The 27,469-nt window shown below is 37.0% G+C and overlaps 1 protein-coding gene across 1 annotated transcript; it reads right to left on the reverse strand.

Annotated features, from left to right (window-relative positions):
- Window positions 1-585: 585 nt before the first annotated feature.
- Window positions 586-27,273, reverse strand: LOC139935184 (uncharacterized). Its single transcript, XM_071929655.1, has 22 exons — window positions 26,603-27,273; window positions 24,440-24,710; window positions 20,244-20,366; window positions 19,078-19,197; window positions 18,436-18,555; window positions 17,571-17,705; window positions 16,702-16,833; window positions 15,973-16,092; window positions 14,564-14,686; window positions 13,762-13,884; window positions 12,925-13,044; window positions 12,457-12,582; window positions 11,652-11,774; window positions 9,870-9,995; window positions 9,091-9,186; window positions 8,162-8,257; window positions 7,275-7,370; window positions 6,107-6,202; window positions 5,338-5,439; window positions 4,358-4,463; window positions 3,553-3,669; window positions 586-2,693 (listed from the first exon to the last, which is right to left on the reverse strand). Exons 1-22 carry the CDS (start codon window positions 26,870-26,872, stop codon window positions 2,627-2,629), a joined length of 2,808 nt encoding a protein of 935 aa, XP_071785756.1. The 5' UTR covers window positions 26,873-27,273; the 3' UTR covers window positions 586-2,626.
- Between the last annotated feature and the right edge of the window lie 196 nt (window positions 27,274-27,469).

Genomic DNA, 27,469 nt, shown 5'->3' on the forward strand with positions numbered 1-27,469 from the left:
TCGGAGTCGGGAGAAAATAACGGGAAAACCCACCCTTGTTTCCCCGCGTTTCGCCGTGTCATGACATGTGTTTAAAATAAATCCGTAATTCTCGCTATCGAAAATTGATATTGTTTTAATGTTTTCTCAAAGAGTAAAACATTTCATGGAACAGTATTTCAAGAGAAGTCTTTCACCATTACCTTCTGTAAACCCTGTAAATTGTTTGTAAATCTATGAACTTTTTTCTTTTTTTTTCTGTACCGAAAGTGCATAATGGCTCTAAGGCAAATTTTGGGGTATGAAAACCTTTTATGTCACTACAAAGTACCACCCATAGTCTTTCTTGAGAAAACAAGTTGATATAACTTTCACCACTTTTGTTGGATTTTCATGGATTTGGGGTTCAAATTAAGGGCGAATTTTTTGCTTGTTGTATACTCACAAGGTTATGACTGTTGAAGTATGCTAAGTAAGGTGCATATACAGAGGGATGTGGACTTAAAGGAACACGTTGCCTTGGATCGGTCGAGTTGGTCAAAACAAAAGCGTTTGTAACCGTTTTTTATATAATGCATATGGTTGGAAAGATGTTTTAAAAGTAGAATACAATGATCTACACAAGTTTGCCTCGAAATTGCGTGGTTTTCCTTCTACTGTGCGAACTAACACGTTCGGCCATTTATGGGAGTCAAAATTTTGACCCCCATAAATGGCCGACGTGTTAGTCGACGAGGTAAAGGAAAACCACGCAATTTTGAGGCATGTTTGTGTGGATCATTGTATTCTACTTTTACAAGATCTTTCCAGCCATATGCATTTTATAAAAAACGGTTGCAAACGCTTTCCAAAGACCAACTCGACCGATCCAAGGCAATGTGTTCCTTTAACAATGTTGTGAAATGTTTAAATGAGTTTAGGGGTTAGGAGACCTAAAGAAAAGGACAACTTAAGGGGCAATAGTTTTACTGTGTATTGGGATGAAAATTGTTGTTTACCTCTTTCTAAATTTGATGAAAATTAATATTGTACACAGAGTGCAAAAATGTCATAATTTCTTCATTCTATCCCATCGCTTTTTTATACTTTGTCGCTACCATGGCAACGTCTTAATGTTTGGGGTAAAATATTTTTCCAATAATAGAGCACAACTGACATTTGACATTCCTTAAAAAATACATGCAACAGAATGTACATCATAAACTGTCCCATCACAAAGGGGTGCGACCTATTACTTGGAAAAGCCGTACTCGTACTCGTGGGTGACCGAGTGAGTGAGTGAGTCACAAAAAGCCTGCACCTTTACATACATGAATGTCAGCGCTTGCACTTGTTAAGAATCTCTTACTCTTTTCTAATAGGTCAAATATCATGCCTGGTACACATTCTGAAGGTAAAAACCAAAAACAATATACAGTTTATAAGAACTCATCACAATATCATTTTTTTAAAAACACCTTTAGACATTTATTTTAAATACACTTGTTGGATGGATACAATTGATTACAGCTTCTTTATGGTTAAAATATTTGCAGTAAAAAATACATGTAGTATTAAAAAAGCAGAGAAAAATTAAATGATACCCTTATTAATTACTTTAAAACACCTTCTTATGGGGCTGTAATCCGAATAGGAGACTTACAGGACGCTTGGTGGCAGCAGACTTACCAGGTAAAATCCATTGTTCTTGGTAATGTGCGCATGCTCAGAACTATGTTTACAATGGACATTATTTTACCTGGTAAGTCTGCTGCCACATAGCGCCTCAAAGTCTCCCATTGAAAGGTATGGTCATACTGTTGTAATTACCCCCAAAAAATAAAATTGTGTAATTTTTATCAAAGCATCATGTAACATTGGAAAGTAGGGCCTTATACTTCGGTAATGACCCCAAAAATAAACTGTGTAATTGTTATCACACAACCTACTGGCTATGATAGTAAGCTTTCTACAAAACTATTAAGTCTGAAGTGTGCCTGTTGATTAGAAATCAATGAAAGTATGTCAATAATTTTGAATCCCCAAACGGATCCCCTGAAGGCAACTTTTGGGAATGTCTAGGGTGTGCATTGGAATGCTGCTATAAAAACAGCCACATGAACAGTTGATTGCTACTAAATATTAATTTATGTAGTTAACGGGTAACTGCAAGGGCAGATAATGGTCCGTGACATTGATTAAGCTAACTGATGAGCCACATACTATAGCAGCACAGGCTATACTTCCCAGGAAGCTGAGATGGTGTAAGAAATGAAATCTATTTCAAACGTTTGTTTTCAGTTATCACAAATAGAATGTTTAACTCAGAATGGGAAAGTGAAAATTTAAGAACTTATCACATATAACCTTTGAAATGAAATGGAAAAAGGTCTGGCAGGCATTTGCAGCCACTATGGCTTATTAGTTTTCATTAAAAAAAAAGTACTTTTAGACCCCAAAGAAATAACTCCAACAAGAAAATATGCAGATGACCGGAGAAAAGATTTTCCTTTTTTCAAATCACCGGATTAAATGGGTTGTTGACCAAATTCTTTTATTGATAAGTTTTATATTTAATTAAGTTTTTTCTTCATCATACATCTTCCTCCCTAATATGCTGACAGAACCTGTTTGTATAAAGAGCACAGCCTTATCTACAACATTTTCTTCACTTGGGGCAAGCAATTCTGTAGCCTGACGTATACTGAGTGACGTACTCAAATCGGTATACAGTCCTACATTATAGAAAGAAAACACACAAGAACATATTATAGTTAGGGTTTGAAAAAAGAAACGTTGACTTTGTATTGGGACTTGCCCCATCCACCTCCAGATTAATGTGCCAGCGCTCTACCAACTGAACCAATATCGTTGTTAAGGGGTACCAGTCAGAAAACAAATTACTTGAATGTTACTTGCCCGAACAACTTCCCGATTAATGTTATATTCTACAAATGTAGGCGCCTTGGGCACTCTATCGGTGATGTGTGCAAGTATAAATTTGCCGTTATTGTTAATTATTTATTATGATTTAAAGACAGTGGACACTATTGGTAATTGTCAAAGATTAGTCTTCACAGTTGGTTTATCTCAACACATGCATAAAGTAACAAACCTGTGAAAATTTGAGCTCAATCGGTCATCGAACGAGCGAGATAATAATGAAAGAAAAAACACCATTGTCACGCGAAGTTGTGTGCTTCCAGATGCTTGATTTCGAGACCTCAAATTCTAAACTTGAGGTCTCGAAATCAAATTCATGGAAAATACCATCATTCGCGAAAACTACAATACTCCAGAGGGAGCCGCTTCTCACAATGTTCGATACTATAGTTCGCTCCCCATTACTCGTAATCAAGTAAGGTTTTATGATAATAATTATTTTGAGTAATTACCAATAGTGTCCACTGCCTTTAAATGTACCGACACTCTACCAAGTGAGCTTTCCAGCTCTATGTTGGCTGTGTGTTTCCCTGAAAGACATTATCTGTGAGGATACTGGTCTTTGACAAGCAAACCCCTGCCTTTTATTTAAGGTTGATTTGCAGTTGAAGATGTGGAACTGTATAAATGCAGGTAACAAGTACTACTTACCGAAACTCTGTACACTTTCTCCAGCCAAATGGTCCACACGGAACAGTCACTTGCTCCTTTGTATTCCTTCTTACACTCTTTATCACCGATTTCATATATGTCTCAAAGGGGCATGTTCTGTACAAATGAAGAAAAGAAATTCACACCAAAATCAGTTCTCAAGTCATATTTACAATTACAACATAAAACAATTATAGAAATTCGTCAATAACAGTGCCTTATCTCATTTTGTTGATTCTAATTCTGGTTGTTAAGCCAATGACAATCGGAATTTAATCACTGGACTAGCCTATAACCAAATGGAGAGCATTAGAAATAGAATTAAAATCATTTATTCAATATGAATAAAGAACGAATGTGACGACAAAGAAGGAATTTTCAGTTTAAGATGTGGGAAGAAAACCCAAGAGAATTATTCCCGGGTAAGCCCACTGAAAACCCAATCCACATGTGGTACCCCTGGGCCCAATTTCATAGAGCTGCTTAAGCACAAAAATTTGCTTAAGCAAAAAAATCCTTGCCTAGTAAAATTAATTTACCGGCCAAAACTCCACTCAATTGTTATGCTAAGTAAACATCAGCTAAATACCAGTCGCAAGCAATGTCTATGGCATGAAATTTTGGCCAGTAACATGTGTAAAATGAGCGAGCTATTTTCGTGCTTAAGCGAATTTTTTGCTTAAGCAGCTCTATGAAATTGGCCCCTGGTCGGATTTGAATTGGGATTCCAGAGGTGAAAGGCACGTCAAGATACCACTATACGCCAACCTGTTTATAGAAACAGAAATCGTTATTAAAGCATCACCTCTTTTGACAGTGAGATCCTCCAGTTCCTGTTGGACATGCACACCTATTGCCTGGTAAGCAGGTACCACCTTGACGACACTTAGGCCGGCAATCTGTCATCTTCACTATTATGAAAAAAAGGCAAAAGATTGAAGAAAAAAAAATGTAATAAAGTTTGATCCGTTCCCAATAAACAGGAGAGATCAACTCTAACGAAACTATCAATATTGTTCTTTTAATATAAGATAATTTAACAAGAGCAATTGTTCTTAAAGACAGTGGACACTATTGGTAATTGTCAAAGACTAGCCTTCACAGTTGGTGTATCTCAACATATGCATAAAATAACTAACCTGTGAAAATTTGAGCTCAATCGGACATCAAAGTTGCCAGATAATAATGAGAGAAAAAAATCACACTTGTCACACGAAGTTGTGTGCGTTTAGATGGTTGATTTTGAGACCTCAAGTTCTAAACTTGAGGTCTCGAAATCAAATTCGTGGAAAATTGCTTCTTTCTCGAAAACTATGGCACTTCAGAGGGAGCCGTTTCTCACATTGTTTTATACCATCAACGTCTCGCCATTACTCGTCACCAAGATAGGTTTTATGCTAATAGTTATTTTGTGAAATTACCAATAGTGTCCACTGTCTTTAATGAATTGCCAAATTTTGTTGATAACTTCATGAATACGTTTCTATATGGACTACAAGTTAATAACAGTTATAGGATAGTAAAAAAATAATGTAAAAATTATTCAGGAAACAACACTCATTTGAAGCTTTACTGCGGTAAAGATTCTCTGATTGTGTACTCATAATTATAGGGATTATTCTTCCTACCTTCAGTTTCGGTGATATCTCGAAAACGCGACCATCTTTTGAAATGGAATTTTCACAGGTTGATTTTATTGTATGCAACTACCTTTATATAAGGTTAAAACATTTGAATGGTTAAAAACAAAAGGTATACATTGCGTTTAAAAGAAAAAAATCTTACATGTTTGACAGCGAGAACCACTGTGCGTTGACGGACATGTACACTGGTTTAATCCAACACATCGACCGCCGTTTAAGCAAGTCTGAAAACATCTTGCTATAGCTGTAAAAAATAAAAGAAATAATTAAATAAAAGAAAAATTTGTTGTTTGAAAATCTTTCCAAATAAACTATAACCTAGGCCTACTGTAACTGCAAACTGATCAGCATGAAGGGGGCGCCAGCACAGCTCCCCAGAGGAGCTTTGGCTGTGTTAACCAGAAAGCTAAATCTAGGCCTATATGCTACAGTATGGTACATTTAAAAAGGGATAAACCTTTTACCAAATAATATGGGAGAATGTATTTAGTATGAAGGTTATCAAGAAAAGCCAAAAGAAATCCTAAATCTAACAAATTAAAAGTAAGCTTTGTAGGCTTGGCCTACTGTAACTGCAAGCTGATCGGCTGGAGGGGGTGCAGCACAGCTCCCCAAAGGAGCTTTGGCTGTGTTAACCAGAAAAGCTAAATCTAAATCAAATTAAAAGTGAGCTTTGTAGGGTTGGCTTTATAAACACTGAAACCCAGTCAACCATTATAATAATATCAAAGCTCACACGCACACAGCATTCTCTAGAAGACAGTACTGATTGAAACGCTGAGCAGAAACCGGCTCTTCTCAGAGCCACCACTACTCACAAAAGATATATTTGTTTAGATGGTGTCATCGCAAACATTACTTACTTATACAGTATTTAACAGAAACTGAAACATTTTTGCTTTGAATCTGACCTGTTTGGCAGCGTGACCCTCTGAAGCCTACTGGACACATGCAAAAATTTACATTCAGGCAAGTTCCTCCGTTTAAACAAGCTGGCACGCAAGAAGCTGCAAAATAGAACAAAAAGTAACAATCTATATAATAATAATAATAATAATAATAATAATAATAATAATAATAATAATAATAATAATAATAATAATAATAATAATAATAATAATAATAATAATAATAATAATAACAACCGCATTTCTATAGCGCCTAACACCTCCAAAAGAAAGTCTCTAAGCGCTCAGAGGAAAACAAAAGAATAATTAAGTGTATGAAGATTTGAATAGATATGTTTTGAGAAGAGTCTTGAAACTTGGCGTCGTGGTGGCTTGTTTGATGTGTAGAGGGAGATTGTTCCATAAGTGAGGTGCAGCAAACTGATAACTACGTTGACCATACATGTATGCTTTGGCGGTAACTTTAGGAATATCTAATATTCTGATGATAATATGACTGACACATTTTTCACTTTAAACAAAAACCAGCATACATTGTTTTATGAATGAACAGTAACAATAGATGCTACTTTTTACATTGGGGATCTGAAGCACTTATTTGTTTTTACCCTTACACCGATGAAAGCATTAAATACTCAGAACTCAGGCAAATCACTCCGTTGGGATTCAAACCAACAAACTTTGCATTGCCTGGTGGTCAAGTGGTTTAAACATCTGCTCTAGCAATACAAAGGTTGTGTTTGAATCCAACCCCAATGATTTGCCTGTAGATTTTTCCACAGAACTTAGGAAAGAACTGGGTAGACACAGTGTTTAATACAATTAAGTCATGGTAAAACAAAATTATAAACAGTAACAACAACAAATGCAGTCTGTCTACTGTAAGATGGGAGCTCCACAGAGAAGTGCTCATACCCACTCAAACAAAATAAGAGTTAAAACTCAGGCCAATCAATATTACTTTGTGGCAACAAAATCAATCTTCAATATGGAACAAAATAATACTTTTAGGGGAACAGGAAAAAAATCTGAAACTTGTCCCTTTATGGGCTCTACAAAATTACACACCAAGTTGAATGATTAATTTCTTGACAATGGGGCAGTGGAAACCATACCAAGTCAGGTTCTTGTCATAAAACCATAAAAAGATGCTGAAAAGCTTAAAACTCACGTTTTTGGCACTGGGGTCCTTCATAGCTGGATGGACATTGACACTCATTGGGTCCAATACAACGTCCACCGTTCTGACATGGCAAGTCACATTGCGCTGATGAACAAAACAACAATTACAGGTTGAAGAAATATTACAATAACATTAAACTGCATTTCCATAGACGATGTGACCTATGTTTACATTCAAACTGCCCTCTGTTGACAAAATACTATATACGTCATGTTTCGCTGGGCAAAGAGTTGCGTAGTCATAGTAAGATTGCGTACACTTTCTAGCTGGCTGCCAAAACACAAAGGTTTTGCCCGGGGGTATGCGTGCGAATCATGTTATGGTTTTTGTGTGCCGTCAGAGGTCACATGGTCTTTAGCGCATATCACTGCTAAATGCCTATGCGCTGGATAGGAAAAAAAAAAAAAAACTGGAAAAGAAATACCAACGGAATTATACCTAGCGGTAAATAGTGAGGAGATGAGTTTGAAGGCGATTTCTGAATTGCCCAACCATGGCTGCTTCAACAGACTCTGGTAGGCCATTCCACAGTTCCGCTGCAGCTACTTGGATTGTTCAAGCTCCGTTAAACAGGGAGGTATTACAACACATTTAGTAGGCCTAATCACTCTTACAATTAATGGCATTCAAAACTTTGGTTAAAAGCAGACAGTAGCTTTTGTTAGCATCAAAGCATTTTGAGAAACATTTTATTTGGGAGATATTGGTTTTTATCCCCATAAATTTGAATCTCAAAAGTACAAAAAATGCAACCACTTTTTAGACACTGCATTCAATTGAAACTTTCACATGTGACTTTCGACTAGGAATCAGTAAACCATGGAGGAAGGATCTGGTTAAACAACATTTTAAGTAAGTACTGGTAGTTCACCAACCTGTTTGACACGCTTTACCAGAGTAGCCTGGTGCACACATACACCGATTCCAACGCATGCAGGTACCACCGTGAGAACACGCAGGGTTACACGTAGCTAAATGTTAAGAAAAGGAAAAAAACAGCAACATGTATTGGATTAATTACAATTACGTAGATTTTCTATAAAGTTTAGTTTTCTTCTGGTTTCACAGTTCAACAGGTTCTTACATCATAGTTTCCAATAATAACAATCGTAACACCAGTATAAACATTAATTAATAAAAAATAATAATAAGTTATTGACTTTCTATAGCTCTCTCTACAGGACAAGCCTGTTTGAGGGCACATAACAGTAACAATTATCATAAGAAAGTTTCAAAGATACAGCTTAAAGGAACACGCTGCCTTGGATCGAACGAGATGGTCTATAAAAAGAGTTTGTAACCGTTTTTTATATAAAATGCATACTATGGTTAGAAAGATTTTTTAAAAGTAGAATACAATGATCCACACAAGTTTGCCTCGAAATTGCGTGGTTTTCCTTTTACTGTGCAAACTAACAGGGTCGGCCATTAATGGGAGTCAAAACATAAATGGCCGACGTGTTAGTCGACGAAGTAAAAGGAAAACCGTGCAATTTCGAGGCATGTTTGTGTGGATCATTGTATTCTACTTTTACAACATCTTTCTACACATATGCATTTTATAAAAAACGGTTACAAACGCTTTTCAAAGACCAACTCGTCCGATCCAAGGCAACGTGTTTCTTTAGAGAAAAGATACCCCAGTAAAAATAAGCAAAATAGAAACCTAAGCCTTATGGACAAAAATGTGCATAAACACCATACTACTGTAAAAACAATACAACTTACACATACAGAAAGCATTCACAAAGCTCACAATAAAAAAATAAAATTAAAAAAACAACAGAAAAAATTCTGTACATACGAGTGCCACAATGTTCGCCTCCATATCCTGCAGAACAAACGCAGCGGTTTGGTCCAGCACAAACACCATAGTTACGACACGCTGGCTCACAAGTTGCTAAAGGAAAGAAACAACAAATGTAATCAATTATTCAATAAATTAGTACCGAAAAAATAAGTTCAGTAACAACTTTGTAATTGGAACAACACAGGAAAACGTCAAAGAATTGTTTTGAAATTTTGTTGTATACTGTTTATCAGATTTCTGTTCCATATAGTTGTTATTACTTCATATGCAAGAAGAAACCCAGGAAATAAGCAGGGCTCAATTTCATAGAGTTGCTTAATCAGTAGAAAATTTTGCTTAACAAGGTTTTGGCTGGCAAAAGTGAGCGACCAGTCACAGATGATATATGCGGGAAACTATTTTGGCTGGTAACAATAATTCTGGTAAGCAAACTTTATAAACTTCACTCCATTATATGCTTAAGCAGCTCTGTGACGTTGGGCCCTGATCAGCTGAAAATTACCGTATGCCTGATTTCTTACAATTTTAAAGATAATGCTGTTTCACTGGAGTCTAAAATATTCCAAATTTGAATTTGTTTTTAGTTTTTGCAGAAGTATTGAGCAGAATCTAAAAAAATGGGAACTGTGCTAAAAAGAGATCAGCAAATTATTGGGAAATTGACTTTGACAGTCTTCATTTGAGACAAAGACAAAGATCTAACGGAAAATGAGGGTTGTACAAACTAATTAATCTAAAAAACCAACTTTCCAGTCAAACCATTCAGAACCTACCTTCACAACGATGGCTGCTGCGTGGGCTGACCTGGTACCCATGACGGCATTCACACTGGTAACCACCGTCTTTATTTCTACAGTGTTGCTCACATCCACCATTTGCATCCTTACACTCATCAACGTCTGTCAAATAGAGAAAGTGCAACACTCATTAAAAAAACAATCCTGGTACTTCTTGGAGGCAACAAAAGCGATTGCCACTATATGCCCTAGGTCATTGCCTTGGTGCCCTTGAAATTCTCCAGTAGACATTTTTAACTTTCTCATAAGGGTGCTCTTTACCAAGGAGAAAATGCCTTGATGCCCGTGCCCTTCCAAAAAGAGACATACAGGCCTGAAAAAAAGGTATACATTTAGTAACCAGTTTTAAAATTAAAGGAACACGTTGCCTTGGATTGGATGAGTTGGTCTATAAAAAAGCGTTTGTAACCGTTTGTCATAATATGCATATGGTTGGAAAGATAATTTCAAAGTAGAATACAATGATCCACACAAGTTTGCCTCGAAATTATGTGGTTTTCCTTTTACTGTGCGAACTAACACGGTCGGCCACTTATAAGAGTCAAAAATTTGACTCCCATAAATGGCCGACCGTGTTAGTCGACGAGGTAAAAGGAAAACCGTGCAATTTCGAGGCATGTTTGTGTGGATCATTGTATTCTACTTTTACAGCATCTTTCTACCAATATGCATATTATATCAAACGCTTTTCAAAGACCAACTCGACCGATCCAAGGCAACGTGTTCCTTTAATGGCAATAAAAAGTTTTGATAAGAGGCCTACGGCAGCTTTTGATAGTATATGAAGCATTTTGAGAAACATTTCACTTTGAAGTATGTGGTTATGTTTTTAAACAAAAAAGACTTCATTCCCCCCCCCCCACCCCCACAAAATTTGAACATGGGAAACACTTCTAAGATTCCTATCGGGGAATATTCTTCCTGCGTAGACAAATTTCACTACATATTTTTGATATGACCAAAGTTAAGGCCACCTTTTGAACTTATATTTCTAGTTTTTTTGTATTTATACATCTGCATTTATAATCATCTAATCTAAATCATTTATTGTTTAAAGTGCACCACATACAATTATCTCAGCACACTGTACATAGTGACAATAAATGTTAATGTTAGGCCACATAATTTTTTTTATTGATAGTCCTTTTTTCTTTTGCGGATGGGGGAGGGAGGGAGGGAGGTATTTTATTTTTATTTTTTATATTTTAAAGTTTTGTTGACATGCCAAATATGAAATCAAGAATAAAGAAGTCATCACAATCACTATTAAACAGAGGGTTTGTGTGTTTTTGATGTTTTCAATAGTTTTGTCAAACAAATTTAACTCCTAGATGACATGTTCTGCATACTTTTACAAACAACCAAGCACAGTGTAGCCCAAGTAAATATTTGAAGAATTGTTCTTGCTTTGCCATCGTGAATAAAAACCTTCTTTAAACATCTTTTCACACCTGTACATTTTGAAAAAAAATATCAGCTGAAAACTCTGGGCAGTAAAAGTATACTAAGAGTTATCCAGACACGAAAAAACAAAAATGGGGTCGGGGGGTTTTGAACAGTCGGGCGGGGACGATCAACAATTTCTTTTTTATGTGGCCTTATCTATGTACATGTTTCTATAATTTTATACAGTATTAAAACAATTAAATGTTTTACTGTAGTGCCTAATATATTTGTATAATAACAAATAAGGGATCAAGTGAACAGGCTTATTCCACTGCTTTGCTTTGTAGTACGGTGATTAACTTAAGTACATACCAATGCAGTGGCGTCCATTATCACCCAGTACATATCCTGCTCTGCAGTCACACGTCAACCCTCGCTGATCAACCCTGCACAGCTGTGCACAAGCTCCATTCTTTACATCGCATGTTGTGATATCTAGTAAGAAATAAGCAATATAATAAATTAAGCAACTACAAAAAAGCATCAAAATTCCCAGCTGGTACCACAAACCTAAGTTTCTTAAATTACTTTCAGAAACATGTCACCTCTATTGGCATTATAATGCCAATAGGCGTTAAAGTTTAGTTTCTTCAATTACTTCTTCAAAACCATCTGTTCTTTTTAGAATCACCTCAACTCATGAGAGAAATAAAGAAAATTTGTAGTACAAAAACCATAGTTTCTACAATTACCTGAAAGCAACATGTTTTTTATTCCAGAACCACCTAAAGTAATCACAGGAACAGCAACTGCAATTATCACAAACCTTGGTTTGAAAATTACCTCAAACCTATTTTTTTTTTACAGAATCACCTTTTAACTCAAAAGAAGCATAACAATTGGTGGTACCACAAATTTTAAAATAACCTCAAACCATCAGCTTGGTTCACAGTCATTTTAACTCTTAAGAGAAATAGGGACAATGGGAGACTTTTGGTCGGTCCCTTTTTACAGTTCTTGCCATTTGTGCGCCGGGTCAGACCAACGCGCATAATAGTAAGCATGAGCGAGCATGCATGCTCAGGGCCGCAAAAAAGGACTGTTACGTCTGCTGAGGCCAGCATCTCAAAAGTTTCCAATTTACATTTCGTAAACCTTAATTTCTTGAATGACTTACCTTGGCAGTGAGTGGTGCTGTTGGTAATGAAGTACCTTGTTGGACCACATTCGCAATTATATGATCCTTGTGTGTTGATGCACGTCTCTTCACATCCACCATTGTGAAGTTTGCACTCGTCAATATCTTGAATAATTCAGGAAAAGAAATCAAATTGATTCATAACTTTAATTTTGAAACTTTTTCTATGGTCTGCTATGGTTTATATTGTACTTAGTTTGTCATTCTTCTACAACATCAAATAATTAAAAGGGACTCTTTAATTTAGGTGCCATATGTATATCTCTTGCCAGGTAGATTATGTTCTTTGAGAACTTGTCTTGTTTTCTATTACATCAGATCTCAAATGAACATAATCTACCCATCAAGTAGACACACAAATGGTGTTACTAAAAACCAAATATACATTGATACCTCACCATGCTATGCCTCAAGTTATTGAAATATTTATACTTGGGCATGACTTACCTACACATGCGATGTCATCAGCATGTAGCTGGTACCCTGCATCACAGGTACACCTGAACGACCCCGGAGTATTCTCACAGTGTTGATGACACATTTGATCTTCAAGACATTCATCAATATCTACACAAAATAAAACAAACATTCGTTTAGTCCACGGAAAAACACAAAAATAAAGTCAAGTCAAACTTGTTTTCCTTTCCAGGGAAAAGTACAAAACCTTACTGAATAAAAGAATCCAGGAGATTATTTTCTTTTCAAAAATAAATAAGAACTAGTTTTAAAAATATTGCTTTGTCCATCAGGCTGTCTCTTTAGGTTGAGTCTGAAAAATTTGTAAATTATCAGACCCAATAATGTAAAAATAATAATTAATATTTACAAAGCATTTGTAAAGGCGCACTAAATCTGATGTTAAACCATTCAAAGGCACCGGTCAAGATTGAAAAGAGGGAATTCTCAAGTGGGAGGGAAAGCAAGTGTGAACAGGTGTGTCTTAGTTGCTGCTGAAAAATGAAGATGTTGTGTATTTCCCTGAGGTTTTCAGTAAGTGAAATCCAGAGCCTTGGAGCTGTACTGGGGGAAAACCTCAGTCCCTGTAGCTGGCTAGACGAGACCGGGGAAAAGGAGCTTCTCGCTGGTAAATCATAAAGGTGCTGCAGCACATTCAGCAGCAACTGCCAGAAGCATCATCGTGGCAAACCTGTTTTCTTAGTGTTAAGTGTAATTATAGGCCCTTTTACATTTTATAATCTTCTTACACTGCCAGCAACTGTTTTGTTAGCAAAAACCAATTCTTTACTGTTCCTTTAAGAAAACAAATAAAAAATTGAATCTCACCTAAACATTCAGCCCCATTTGACTCCATGGTGTAGCCAGTATAACATTCACACTTAAAGCTCCCTTGGGTATTAATGCAGATTTGCATACATCCACCATTGTTCAGAACACACTCATCAGCATCTGAAAAAGGGGTATTTCGAAAAACATATTAAAAGGCTGACAAAAATCACAATTCATTCCAAAAATAATATTGGTTCATATTGGAATACTGAATTTCCAATTGGAACGAAATCTTATTTCCCAAATATGAAAAAACCCAAACTAAATCCAATAGGGTCCAAATTTTTTTCTTCTTTTCAAAACACAACATTGGAAAAAATTCCAACTGGTTCCAATTGGAAAATTTTAATTGGAAAAACTGTGTAAGTTTTTGAAACTGCATCCTTATCAAAGCATTATAGATACATCTAGTTGTTAAAAAAACAAAAACATTATGTTGACTAAAAACCCATTGATGATGACCCAACCTTTTAAATGCCTCGGCAGCTAATAATGCCTTTTGTTCCGCTGGTAATACTAAATCAGACAACATTGTATCATCAAATGGCACAATGTTTCGACCCTAGCAAAGTCTGCTAGGGCTGAAACGTCAGGTCATTATTTTGTTGTACATTTACACCATAGGTACTTTTGGATGGTTACAAACTTGCAACAGCTAATTCTATTTCCTCAATATTTTATCATAATTTGAATTTCCTTCATTAGTCCTTTTAAAAAAAAATTTACTCATATTATGTCATGGACATAAAACATTGACAAGAAAACTAAAGTCTAAACTAAATTCAAGTATTTATCGTACCATAACATGTCCTTCCGTCTCCATGGTAGCCAGTCAAACACTGGCAGAAGTAGGAACCAATCAAATTGCCACATCTAGCAAGCTCGTGGCAGTCGGCAACCTCGGTTTCACACTCATTTATATCTGTAATCAAATTTGAAAAAAGTTTTGTTAACGCCAATGGAGGTTTTATTTTTAGTTTCAAGTAAAAAACCTCGGAGGAAAAATAACTTAGGAAGTTTTTTAATAGTTTAGGTTTGAACAAAGACAAATTGACTGGAATGGGAGTTGAACCAACAACCTCCGGACTAATGAACCGTTACTCTACCAACTTAGGTGTTGACTAAGACAAATTTTGACCCTTACATACTGGGAACGCACCTCCGCACATGTGTATCTGCCATCACCATTTGGAGTCAATTCCATTGTGTCTTTTTCTCCTAATGGAAAGATGTATAGTGTGCTGCAAGTTATGCATTTGGTAAATTTGATGTATCAAACTAGTTATTTGTGCATTATTTTTATCTCACTTTAGGGGAAAGCAAAGGTTCTGCGCTGGATGCTACCACCCCCTACCTGCCCTCTATGACACCTAACAAAATATATAAAGCGGTCCAAAAATTACCTTGCATATAACAAAAATACCTTGAGAATCTTTAAAACCTGTATGAGTGCATATATAAAGACAACAGAAAGAATTACCTATTTATAGAGACCAATTCAAGAACTGACACCGCGGTAGTACAGTTATTTACGATCCTATAAGCTAAAGTAGTAATCCCAGCCAATTTTCTATACCTTCCGCCCCGGTAGTAGTTAAAAAGCAGGTCAGTTCTTTTCAGAACTGAGTAGTCTCCCGAACATCCGATAAATCTACTCCGTGGTAGTAGAACAAAGATAGACTGTTCTCTAAGAACAAACTCTACCTGGCAAGTAGATGCACACATGGTGTTACCGCAAACCAAATATACATTGATACCTCACCATGCCATGCCTCATATATAAGAATTACCTAAATATAATATAAACAACAAAATTAAGAAGAAAAAAAATCATTTTCTTAGGCCTAATCCGAATTGGCAGCTTCAGGTACAGCTCTGTCTGTTGCTTAGGGTGTGGTAAAGGACATCTATATACTTCATCGCATGATGCCGCAGAAACCCGACGCAGCCGTAGCTGTAGCCATCAATAGACCCTTCCCATGAAATATGTAAATTGCACATAGCGCGTGCGCACTAACGTTTTGGTTGGCAAAATGAGGGAACATCGCCCTTTTTTTTACACGGCTAATGAGTGCGTGACGCAGACGCGATTGCGCGTCTGCTTAGTGCACAACTTTATGGCGTTTGCCAACCAACAGGGTCTGTACGCATATGCGTGAATGTGATTAGCATACTTCATGGGAAGGGTCCATTCAAACACAGCCTTACCTTCACAATGGTCTCCATCAGCGATGAACCCGGCTGGACAGCTACAGAAATAGGATCCTGGGAGATTCTCACAGGTAGAAAGCCCTGGGCAGACACCGTCTGCTTTACACTCATTAACATCTGAAGAGTGAGAACAGAAATGTATTTTAGCTTGAAACTTAATCTTAAAGGCAGTGGACACTACTGGTAATTACTCATAATAATTATTAGCATAAAACCTTAATTGGTAATGAGTAATGGGGAGAGGTTGATAGTATAAAATATTGTGAGAAACGGCTCCCTCTAAAGTGACGTAGTTTTTGAGAAAGAAGTAATTTTGGTCTTGAAATCAAGCATGTAAAAGCACACAACTTCGTGTGACAAGGGTGTTTTTTCTTTCATTATTATCTCCCAACTTCGACGACCAATTGAGCTGAATTTTTCACAGGTTTGTAATTTATGCATATATTGAGGTACACCAAGTGAACAGTTATTCAACTACTCTGTTAATGGTGCCGCCATGACTACTACAAAAAAAGTCGCGAGTTCCTGCTTAGTGAACCAACTGAGTCTCTCACGACTATTCATGACAACATAATTTACTTATGAAACACAATCAGACATCAGCACGAATTTAACTATATTTCACTAGCGTCAAACAATATGCCGCAATGCACCTTGTGAATTAAATATTTGTCACGACTAGTGTCAAAGTTGCAACTTTTAAAAGTATTTTATATGCTTACAAACCTTGACATCCAGGCTGGCCCTCCGCTGTGTATTCATAACCAATGTCGCAGTTACATCTAAAACTGCCCTCCGTGTTCACGCAAACCAACCCTTCGCCGGAGCAAACATCCTGAAATATGCACTCGTCTACATCTTTATTACAGAAAGAAGAAAGCTTTTTATAAACATTAATTTTCATTTACTCCGCTCATGTTTGAGTGTACTTTCTTTGTCACCTGTGAGAAAAAAACACTCAAATCACCCACAATAATACTTTCAAACAAGCCCCCTTTTTACACCTCTTGTTAGGACATTTATATTTTGTTATAAAAGCATACATTCAAACTAAAAAAGAAAAAAATAGTTTTGTAATAGAAAAAATCATCACATGGTGTGAGAGGGACTCCTGAACAAATAATTTGAAATTAGGATCAACATTTTTTGAGAATTTGATATGAAATTGTTCTTCCCAAAATTATGTAAAAAGTTGAAACAGTTTTGTAATAGTCAAAATCATCACATGATTTGAGAGGGACTCCTGACAAAGAATATGAAACTAGGATCAAGATTTTGTGAGAATTTGATACGAAATTGTTCTTCCCAAAATTATTTAAAGGTTGAAACAAACAGTTTCATCCCCTTAAAGGATTTGGGTTCTTTTTCAAAATGTCCATAGATTTACATTAAACTTACAGGGTTTGACGATAATGATAGTGGAAAGCTTCCCTTCAAATATTACTTACTGAGGTGCTGTAGTTTTTGAGAAATGAGTAAAACAATGTTATGAAAATACGTTTGTAAATGCTTAAAAATAATTTTGGTCTCATGGTCACCTCTCATTTTGGTCATGGCCCTCACGCCAAAAGTATGGCAGACTGAGAATAACTTACCCTGGCAGCCAGCACCAGGTAATGCAGTATATCCCGTGTAGCATCCACACTCAAAGGACCCAGCAGTGTTGATACAGTATGAGTCGGCTCCGCATCGAGTCTCCCATAAGGCTGGAAACTCACACTCATTCACATCTACAAATGAGAAAATAGAATTAATAATGATTAGGTTTCCGGAAAACACCATGTGTGTATCTACTTATCTGCTGGGTCGATTATGTTCTTTTGAGAACTCGCTTGCTTAATATTTCTACCACCACGGAGTAAACATTTTGGAATACAAGAGACTTCTCAGTTCTGAAAAGCTTTTTAGTGGATCGGGGGGACTCATTGTTATTGTGTTTACTACCACAGAGTGAACTCTTAATAATTGGTCTTAATCGTTTCGAACAAAATATTATTAGCCTAGTTACGGCTTACGCAAACGAACACCCACCCACCCATATTAAATTTTAAATGGTTGTGTATGACACAATGGTACCAGGGTTTGCTCATCTGGAGGTTGTTATACAAATGTTTGCCCCGAACCATTTGACATAGCAACTGTCTCTATAGTCTGAGGAATTCATATGTATGCGGTACATTGTGACTGAGCAAGTCACTTTCTGCAGAACCTTATTCAAATCTAACTCGCAAATGGCTTATTGAGCCCTTTTCATTCCACTCTATTTCCTAGGGATGACCCCGGAAATTACCAGCCAGCTCTTTACGCATCGATCCCTTTACCCGCCCTGATCTACCCTGGTAAAAGGCATACCCTGGGGAACAAAAAAACACCTTATTCTCAAAATGATGGACAGGAGATGCGCGAGTATGTGCGCTGCACATTTTGCATAGAATCTTTTCTCAGTTTGAATGCACTCACCTTCACATATCCCTGATGGGGTGGAAATGAATCCAGGGAAACACAGACAGTCATAGGAGCCTGGAGTATTCCTGCAGCCTGCATTATCTCCACATGGACTGTACAAACATTCGTTTTCATCTGCAAAGAAATCATTTAGAGAGAAATATTAACTTATAACATGTATTAAAGATATTGACAAATAGGAAGACTACCAAACAGACTGTTGGTAGAGTGCTGGTGTTTACATGGTCTGTACAAACCTTTGTTTTCATCTGCAAATAAAATCATTCAAAGAGAATTTTTTACTTAGGAATATTACAGAATTTGTAAAAGAAATTGTCTAAGATCACAGATTTAATTTTTTGTTTACAGTCTAATGATGATGAATGTAGTCGAAAACAAACCTTGAAGAAATGTTTCTGTCTGAAATGTCATATGATTAGAAATATAAACTAATTTCCCATTTGGCGCTTATTACTTAGTGACAGTGAGAATACAGGGCCACCCCTAACCCTAACCCTGATTGCATTCACGCAGCGTGGATTAAGTGGAGTGGCCCTGTATTCTATAATATTGTACACAAAGGAAGTTTTAATGCTAACAATTGTTTTGATTTATAACCATAAGTGTTCAGTTAAGACAATTGAACAATCAACTTACCTTCACAGTATTCATAATCAAGCTCAATATATCCCAGAGCACACAGGCAGACGTAGTTTCCAACAATGTTGTAGCATTCTTGGGTCGAATCACATGGGGTGCTCAGACACTCATTCACATCTAGAATTTATCAACAAAATATCAAGTCAAAAAAATTGTCAAATATTTTCAGCTGAACGATACGTCAAATTTTAGGTGAATTGTCTTTTTTTCATCATGAGCCACCCATAAAGGACTTGCAGCAATATTTTAATAGTGTTTGACAAATCGTACACTCAGACATGTTTTGTAGAACGACGTTGTGCGCTTTCCCCAGTTTTTGTCTACTGATCTTTTCTTTGATGCACCCCAGGATGTAAATATTTCATATGTTTTTCATTAAACAAACCTCCTCACAATATAGCTTTCCTAGCAAGAAAGATTCTTGACCTTAAATAAATCAAATTTCTTGTTTTCATTTTTTTCCCAAATTTTGTTTTTCTGACAAATTTTTCTAGCAGTCACAAGGTCAAGTTTAACTTGAGGTGAATGTTCTTTTTGAAATCCTGAGCTGACCATAAATGAATTACAGTAATTTATTTTCATGGAGATTATAAGTGAGTTTGAGAAATCGTAGACTCAGTGGAACCAGCAAATTTTCCCTAGGGAAAAAGCCCTTTATACATGTATTTTGCTTTTCAAGAACGATTCTTGAATTTAAAAACGCCAAACTTCTTTTTATTTTTTATTTTGGGGGTACTTTTTGTTGTGAAATATCGCCTAACATCACAAAACTACACTGAATTGGCCTGTCGACCCAAATCAACTGTCACCAGGGGCACACTGCAACCTGGCTCTGAAACAGGGTACCCCCCCCCCCCTTCACAGTCAGTAAGGATGTAGGAATGGGTATCATCCACTATTATTATATAGGAGGCCTGCCTTGTAGAGCAGAATGCACTACATTCACTACGGCTACAAAGCCCCAACCCTACCACATTCTCATAAGTGACGGTAGGGAAATGGAGTTCCAACGCATCTCAAGGCAAATTTAGGAATGAAACAGAAGAATTTTCTTCAATGAGTCTGTTACACAGCAAATAAAAACAGTCTGAAAATCTGTTCGAAATAATTCATTTTTGAGCTCTGTGTTTCTAAGAATATTGTGGGAACATCTGCCATCTTACCTTCGCAATTTTTCCCGTCTTGACCCAACTGAAAGCCATCGAAGCACCGGCATTCGTAGCCACCTTCCCCGTCAGGCAAGCACATGTCTGAGCAGCCACCGTTGTCAAATACACACGGCTCAACTAAAAGTATTGAAGAACAAAAACAGTTTGGTTTGATTTTACCCTTAGGTCCACGTGGAAAGGATACATGTATGCGTGTACATGTAGATGTAACATGTACATGTGGTGTTATGCCAGAAAGAGAGAGAACGGGAAGTCAATTTCGCGACGGTAGGACGAGTAACGGAAAACCACATGTTACAGTGCAAGGCTGGGAAGTCATAAGATTAATCCTAGGTTAGGAAGAGTTTGGTGAAATCGTCAGCACTCCAGCAGGCCACTTCGAAGGTTAGGCGGGACACATGCATTTTGTTGTTTACAACGCAGTGGGTTTTGTACTGTATACTCCCAATTACCTGTCTTGAGACGAGACTACGTTTCCAATAACGCCGTTATGCACAGTGTTCCCTCTTTGAGCATTCAAAAAGAAAGCCCAAATTCCATACAGTAATTATCATAACGCCTATATATATGCACGCCTCCCCTGTTGATAGATTATTTCAAAATCGTTGCAACGTAGTCTCATACTCAAGTCAAAAATTGACAGTTTACAGAACAAAACCCCTCACAGCCGTGTCGGGGGAAAAAAAAAAATCATTTTTACAGAATTGCCACCTATCAAAAATCACGAGAGTGGCCGTTTTGATGGAAAAGACGAAAACATTTTACGGGCCGTTTTTGAGAAGGTAGGTTTGAACATGTGTTCTTCCGATATGGCGATTTTTATATTGGCGATTTTTATATGCAGTATACACCAGAACCACCAGAACCACCAGGTAGGCCCATAGTACATGTTTACACCTTAATCGGTCTATTGTCTAGGTTTTTGTAGAAATTTATTTCAGACCTGAAGAATCCCTGATGCAAACAAAGTCTTTTATCCATATCTGAAAGCACACAAATTCGTCAAACAGTTTTTTTTTCTTTCATCATTTTCTCCAAACTCCGATGACCAATTGAGCTCAAATTTCCACAGGCTTGTAGTTTTATGCATATGTTGAGAATACCCTGAGTGAGAACACTGGTCTTTGACAATTACCAATAGTGTACCTTTTCTTTATAACGTGTCGCCGCGGCATTGGTTCAACTACCAACATTAAAGTCAGTTCTTCATTTTTCACCGACAAATGTCCCCCAAGTCCCCAGGGTTAACGAACAACAGCTGGTTTACGACATTGACCTTGGTACAAGGCTCATGGGTCCCCATACACAATCTGTGGTTGAGGTTCCCTCGTTACTGATTTAGTTTCGATTACCATTGGCAAGCTAGCTCTGTGAAGTGATGCCGGTGTTTTCAGCTGATTATGCGCTCAATCCGTGTGAAAAATCATCAACAACAACTTGAAGCTTATATTCTTTCGCCCGGATTTTTAAAAACAAGCTGGCAACCTTTCCGCAAAAACTTGTTATTATTTATTTCAAAAATTAGAGCACTTTCAGCTGCAATTCCAACTGCTCTTTCTACCCAGATAAACCTTTTCTACCTCCATGGATAAACCATAAATTCCATGGAATCGGATAAACAGACTTTGAAAACAGCAAATCCGTGACTGTCTTACAAGAAGGCGTTGATTGTTTGTGTTTTCTTTGATTTACTTTGAGTTCAACAGGCACCCGTGTCTTCGGTTTCCCGGGCAAGGGTTTCAAATGAAATATTATTTTATAAAAACCCATATACATGTAGTTTGTTTTCCTTGTGAATTTCAAAATCTATGTATTGAAAGGTCATTTGAAAAAGTCCAATGTCAGCCAATAAACAAGTTGAGGTTTAAAAGAAAGGAAAAAACTACTTCATTTCCGATTTTTGTTTTCACAAAAAAAAAAAAGGGAAAAATCCCACTGCAGCTGTTTTTATACAGATCTGACTCCCATGTCTGTGTGATCATTACGCCTACACATTTCTCATCCCTGCGGCAGACATGCATGCCAACCCCTTATCTAAATGTCATTAAATTCGGAGTCCAATTAAAGTTCCTAGAAATCTGATGAAAGAACAGATGTTTCTCTCCAGTAAACTGGGAACAATCCTCGGTAGTCCGTACCATGCTTTACGTATATCATCCGTTCATACCTCAATGATTGAGAACCATGGTGGTAGAAATAAACACATAAAAACGTGAGGGGATATATAAACTGCTATTGTTTTCTTGGAATATATTTTCAAACAAATATTCTCGTATCATCTTTTCTGCTCATACCTCCATGATTAAGAACCATGGTGGTAGAAATAAACACATAAAAACGTGAGGGGATATATAAACTGCTATTGTTTTCTTGGAATATATTTTCAAACAAATATTCTCGTATCATCTTTTCTGCTCATACCTCCATGATTAAGAACCATGGTGGTAGAAATAAACACATAAAAACGTGAGGGGATATATAAACTGCTATTGTTTTCTCAAACAAATATTCTCGTATCATCTTTTCTGCTCATACCTCCATGATTGAGAACCATGGTGGTAGAAATAAACACATAAAAACGTGTGGGGATATATAAACTGCTATTGTTTTCTTGGAATATATTTTCAAACAAATATTCTCGTATCATCTTTTCTGCTCATACCTCCATGATTAAGAACCATGGTGGTAGAAATAAACACATAAAAACGTGAGGGGATATATAAACTGCTATTGTTTTCTTGGAATATATTTTCAAACAAATATTCTCGTATCATCTTTTCTGCTCATACCTCCATGATTGAGAACCATGGTGGTAGAAATAAACACATAAAAACGTGAGGGGATATATAAACTGCTATTGTTTTCTCAAACAAATATTCTCGTATCATCTTTTCTGCTCATACCTCCATGATTGAGAACCACGGTGGTAGAAATAAACACATAAAAACGTGTGGGGATATATAAACTGCTATTGTTTTCTTGGAATATATTTTCAAAAATATATTCTCGTATCATCTTTTCTGCTCATACCTCAATGATTGAGAACCATGGTGGTAGAAATAAACACATAAAAACGTGAGGGGATATATAAACTGCTATTGTTTTCTTGGAATATTCTCAAAAAAGTATTCTCAAATTTTGTTTCACTATCGAAAGCTGAGGCCGTCCTAACCGACTAACAAATCAGTTTTGTGTTACAAAATAACGAATTCACCAAATAATACCTGAGGGAGAGTGTGAGTATATCGTTTGTTAGTAGCCTCTTTCACAAAATAAAGATACAATCTTTGGTAAGAAGCATTGCAGCTGAAGATAATGTGTCACATTTTGACAATTCCCTTCTAGGATGGGTATTTGAGAGAGGATTTGAAAACATTGTGTATTCCAACTTTTTATTCGTGCACAGGCGCATCCGCTCCATTCGGCGACGTATCAAAAACGATATGAACCTCTCTTTTTTACATAAAAGTTTATATATTTTTTTTGATTTATAAATGTCTGCATGAGTTAAACAAGAAAACGGTTCAAAAAACCTAAGGTGTAGTTCTACTTTTCCTTTACTATTAGCTATATAGTTTTGATTTCTTTAACCATTGGTTTATTATTCTTTCATTTAAAGGAACACGTTGCCTTGGATCGGTCGAGTTGGTCTTTGAAAAGCGTTTGTAACCGTTTTTTATAAAATGCATATGGGTAGAAAGATGTTGTAAAAGTAGAATACAATGATCCACACAAACATGCCTCGAAATTGCGTGGTTTTCCTTTTACCTTGTCGACTAACACGTCGGCCATTTATGGGGGTCAAAATTTTGACTCCCATAAATGGCCGACCATGTTAGTTCGCACAGTAGAAGGAAAACCACGCAATTTCGAGGCAAACTTGTGTGGATCATTGTATTCTACTTTTAAAACATCTTTCCAACCATATGCTTTTTATAAAAAACGGTTACAAACGCTTTTGTTTTGACCAACTCGTCCGATCCAAGGCAGCGTGTTCCTTTAAACTTTGGGAATGGACCTTTTCGGCATGTACGTACTTTCAATAAAGGAACATCATTGTGATAGAAACAGTGCATTTAGCGATATTTTCGTCCGTAATTGTTTTAAATATTATATTCTTTATATGGACAAAAACTGACTGAATTAATTTACTTCACACCGGGCTAATCTGCTACTCAATTCACACTCACCTGTTGTTTGAACAACCGTTGTGGTCATTGTAGTCGTTGGTGCAGCCGTTGTGGGTGCCGTTGTGATGGGTGCCGTTGTGGGTACCGTTGTGGGTGTCGCTGTGAGGGTGGGTGTGGGTGTCGCTGTGATGGGTGCCGCTGTTGGTGACGTCCCCGCTGTTTCACTGGCCGGTGTTTTTGGGCCCTCTGTACTGTTATTATTTCCTGTTAATGACGCGCTTGCACTAACATTCAAGTCCGGCTGAAGGCCCTCCTCAGATGGTCCGGCTTGCTATTTTTGAAAACCACAATAACAACAACAATGACTGTTTGGTCAAGACATATGTTTTACCATTGATTTACCATGGACTTTACCATTCGTCTTTGATATGCGTATAGTAACTCGTAACACAGCCGAGCGAGAAGCTAACCAATCAATGACATTGACAAGGTTTCGTATTCGCTCTAACTTTATTTCCAAGACACTGGACGTGGGACACTATTGGTAATTGTCAAAGACCAGTCTTCTCACCTGGTGTATCTAAACATGCATAACAAATAACAAACCTGTGAAAATTTGAGCCCGATTGGTCGTCGGTATTGCGAGATAACTTTGAAAGAAAAAACATCCTTGTAACACGAAGTTGTGTGCTTTCAGATGCTTGATTTCGACACCTCAAATTCTAAATCTGATATCTTGAAATGCAATTCGTGGAAAGTTATTAGAATTAGAATTATTTATTCAACCAACGTTAAAAAGTTAAAACCTAATACATCGGAAATTGTAGTGTACCTCGAGCTCTCTAGATTAACAATCACAAAATACATTTAAAAACGTTACTTCTTTCTAGAAAACTAAGTCACTTCAGGGGAAGCCGTTTCTCACAATGTTTTATACGATCAATCTCTCCCCATTACTCGATACCAAGTAAGGTTTTACGCTGATCATTATTTTGAGTAATCCCACCAAGAGGGAGTCCCCTGCACTTTTGAAAGAACATTATTGCGTAACCTTTGCAAATCTCTCCATGGGGCCATTGCCTAGCAGAGGCTAGATGTTTTAAATATACGTTGTGTAAATTGTAGGAATATATATATTTTAAGTCAAAGAAAAAAATTCTTAAAAAAAAGAGGTTACAACTGAACAATTGGGAGTAGTTTTCTAAGAAAACTAATCAATTTTGTTTTCTAAATGCTGTACTATTTCCAAAATGGAAAAGAATCTTTAATTTAATCTCCGCTGGATCGTTTCATAACAGCTGTTTTAGGTTTGACATATTTCACATTGCAATCATTCTTTGTGTTATGCAACATTATTGCATAAGGTTAAACCACAAGGAATAAAGGAATTTCTGGAAGAAAGACGTCTTAGCCGTCTTTCTTCATGCTCCAGATCCACAGTTACGAAAGACCATGAAATAATAAACCACATCAACATTTCTGAATTGAAAGCAAAATAATACTATTTATAGGCCTTATATGGTTCAGAAACCGGTGGGAGTTTTATGTTTTGCAAGAGGTTTGTTCGACGACGACGTTCCACATTGCAGTCATTGTGCTGTGTTCCGCAACACCCCAAACTATTGCATAATAAAAACCACAAGCATTAAGTTTCAAAAGACCATGATTTTTATTAATTATAAATTGCATCAACATTTCTGAAAGCAAAATTTAACAGGCATCCTAATATACGGTGTAATATGTTTAGCCTGAATTTTGAACTTTCATGTCGCGTTGATTGTAGGCCGCTTTTTTCCCAAGCCATTGATTATGTAATCCTTATAGTTTCAATGGAAAACTTTTCGTATTATCTCATGCCTCAACTTCGTTCACTAATTTTGGAGCCCTAATTTTTTACAAATAACATATCTCATTTGAGTAAATTACTCATGGAGGAAGGAATATTTTACTTCATAACGAAAGACAAAATTGTGGCAGGATTACAAGTACTCGTCGTGCGTACGTAATTCATATAGCTAGTCAAACACCATGGACGCGACGGAACGAATCTATACATTGTATCGATTGTATTCGAATGTAGCCGGCCGGCACCGGTGAAAAACAGTCCACACTTCCATAGTAATAGAGTGTCGTCACAGTAATCTAGTCTACTAAATCCAATAGTCTCTAACTAACAAGACGAGTACGAAACTACCTGAAGTTCATGAAAACAATTAAGCTTACCTCCAAATTGTCACCGAAAGTTATTTCCTCAAGAATCGCTTCATCCGTAGTCGTTGCTTCATCAGTCGTGGTTTCCTCATCATGCATGTCATCAACTTCTGGTGCTGACACGTTTGTCATCGATTCGTCATCTATCAGGAGTGTCAAATTTGATGAAGATGTCGTGAACGAAACGTCGATCTGGCCATCAGTCGTTTGACTTTCGGAGTGTCTTGCAAGAAGCAGGAATACTGCCAACGAAACAGTGCAGCAGAATGCCTTGAATTCCATGGTTGGGTATTACACTTACAATGGGGTCCTTTCCATCAGACAAAAATGCAAGTTTAAGAAATGCTCTTCCAGTACGTGAGATCAATGCCGTCGATAACGGTGCTTTCTCTATGAGTATGATACAACGTAGCTGTCACCTAACTTGTCGTACAACTGAAATGCTTTATCAGAAGAAAGTTGTAAAGGAATGTGATGTTAACATGTGAAAGAGAAACGCATGTGGTGGCCCTTGCTCTCGAAAGCTCAGTGTCTGTGGTTTTGTCTTACAACCCAGATGGCTTGCTTGTGTAAACTAATAAGACCAGGGGGGCAGTTTCGACTGTTGATTCCACCTGGCTGACCTCCACCGTGATTGACACTGCTAACCATGGACTCTGACAACACTCACAAGCAAACGAGTCCCACCCCCCTCCCCCGATAGTTTATGGCGTTATGCCAGTGAATGATTAGGCGATATCTAGGGACGTGATAAACACATAAACAACCACTAGACACGCGTGCGGCATACCTTTTTTGTTTTTTGTAACATACCTCATTGCATAAACCATATAAACCATGCATAAACACTACATTCGGAAGTGTCTGTTCTGTCAAAGC

The sequence above is a fragment of the Asterias amurensis genome, chromosome 3, assembly GCF_032118995.1.
Source record: "Asterias amurensis chromosome 3, ASM3211899v1".
Lineage (NCBI taxonomy): Eukaryota > Metazoa > Echinodermata > Asteroidea > Forcipulatida > Asteriidae > Asterias > Asterias amurensis.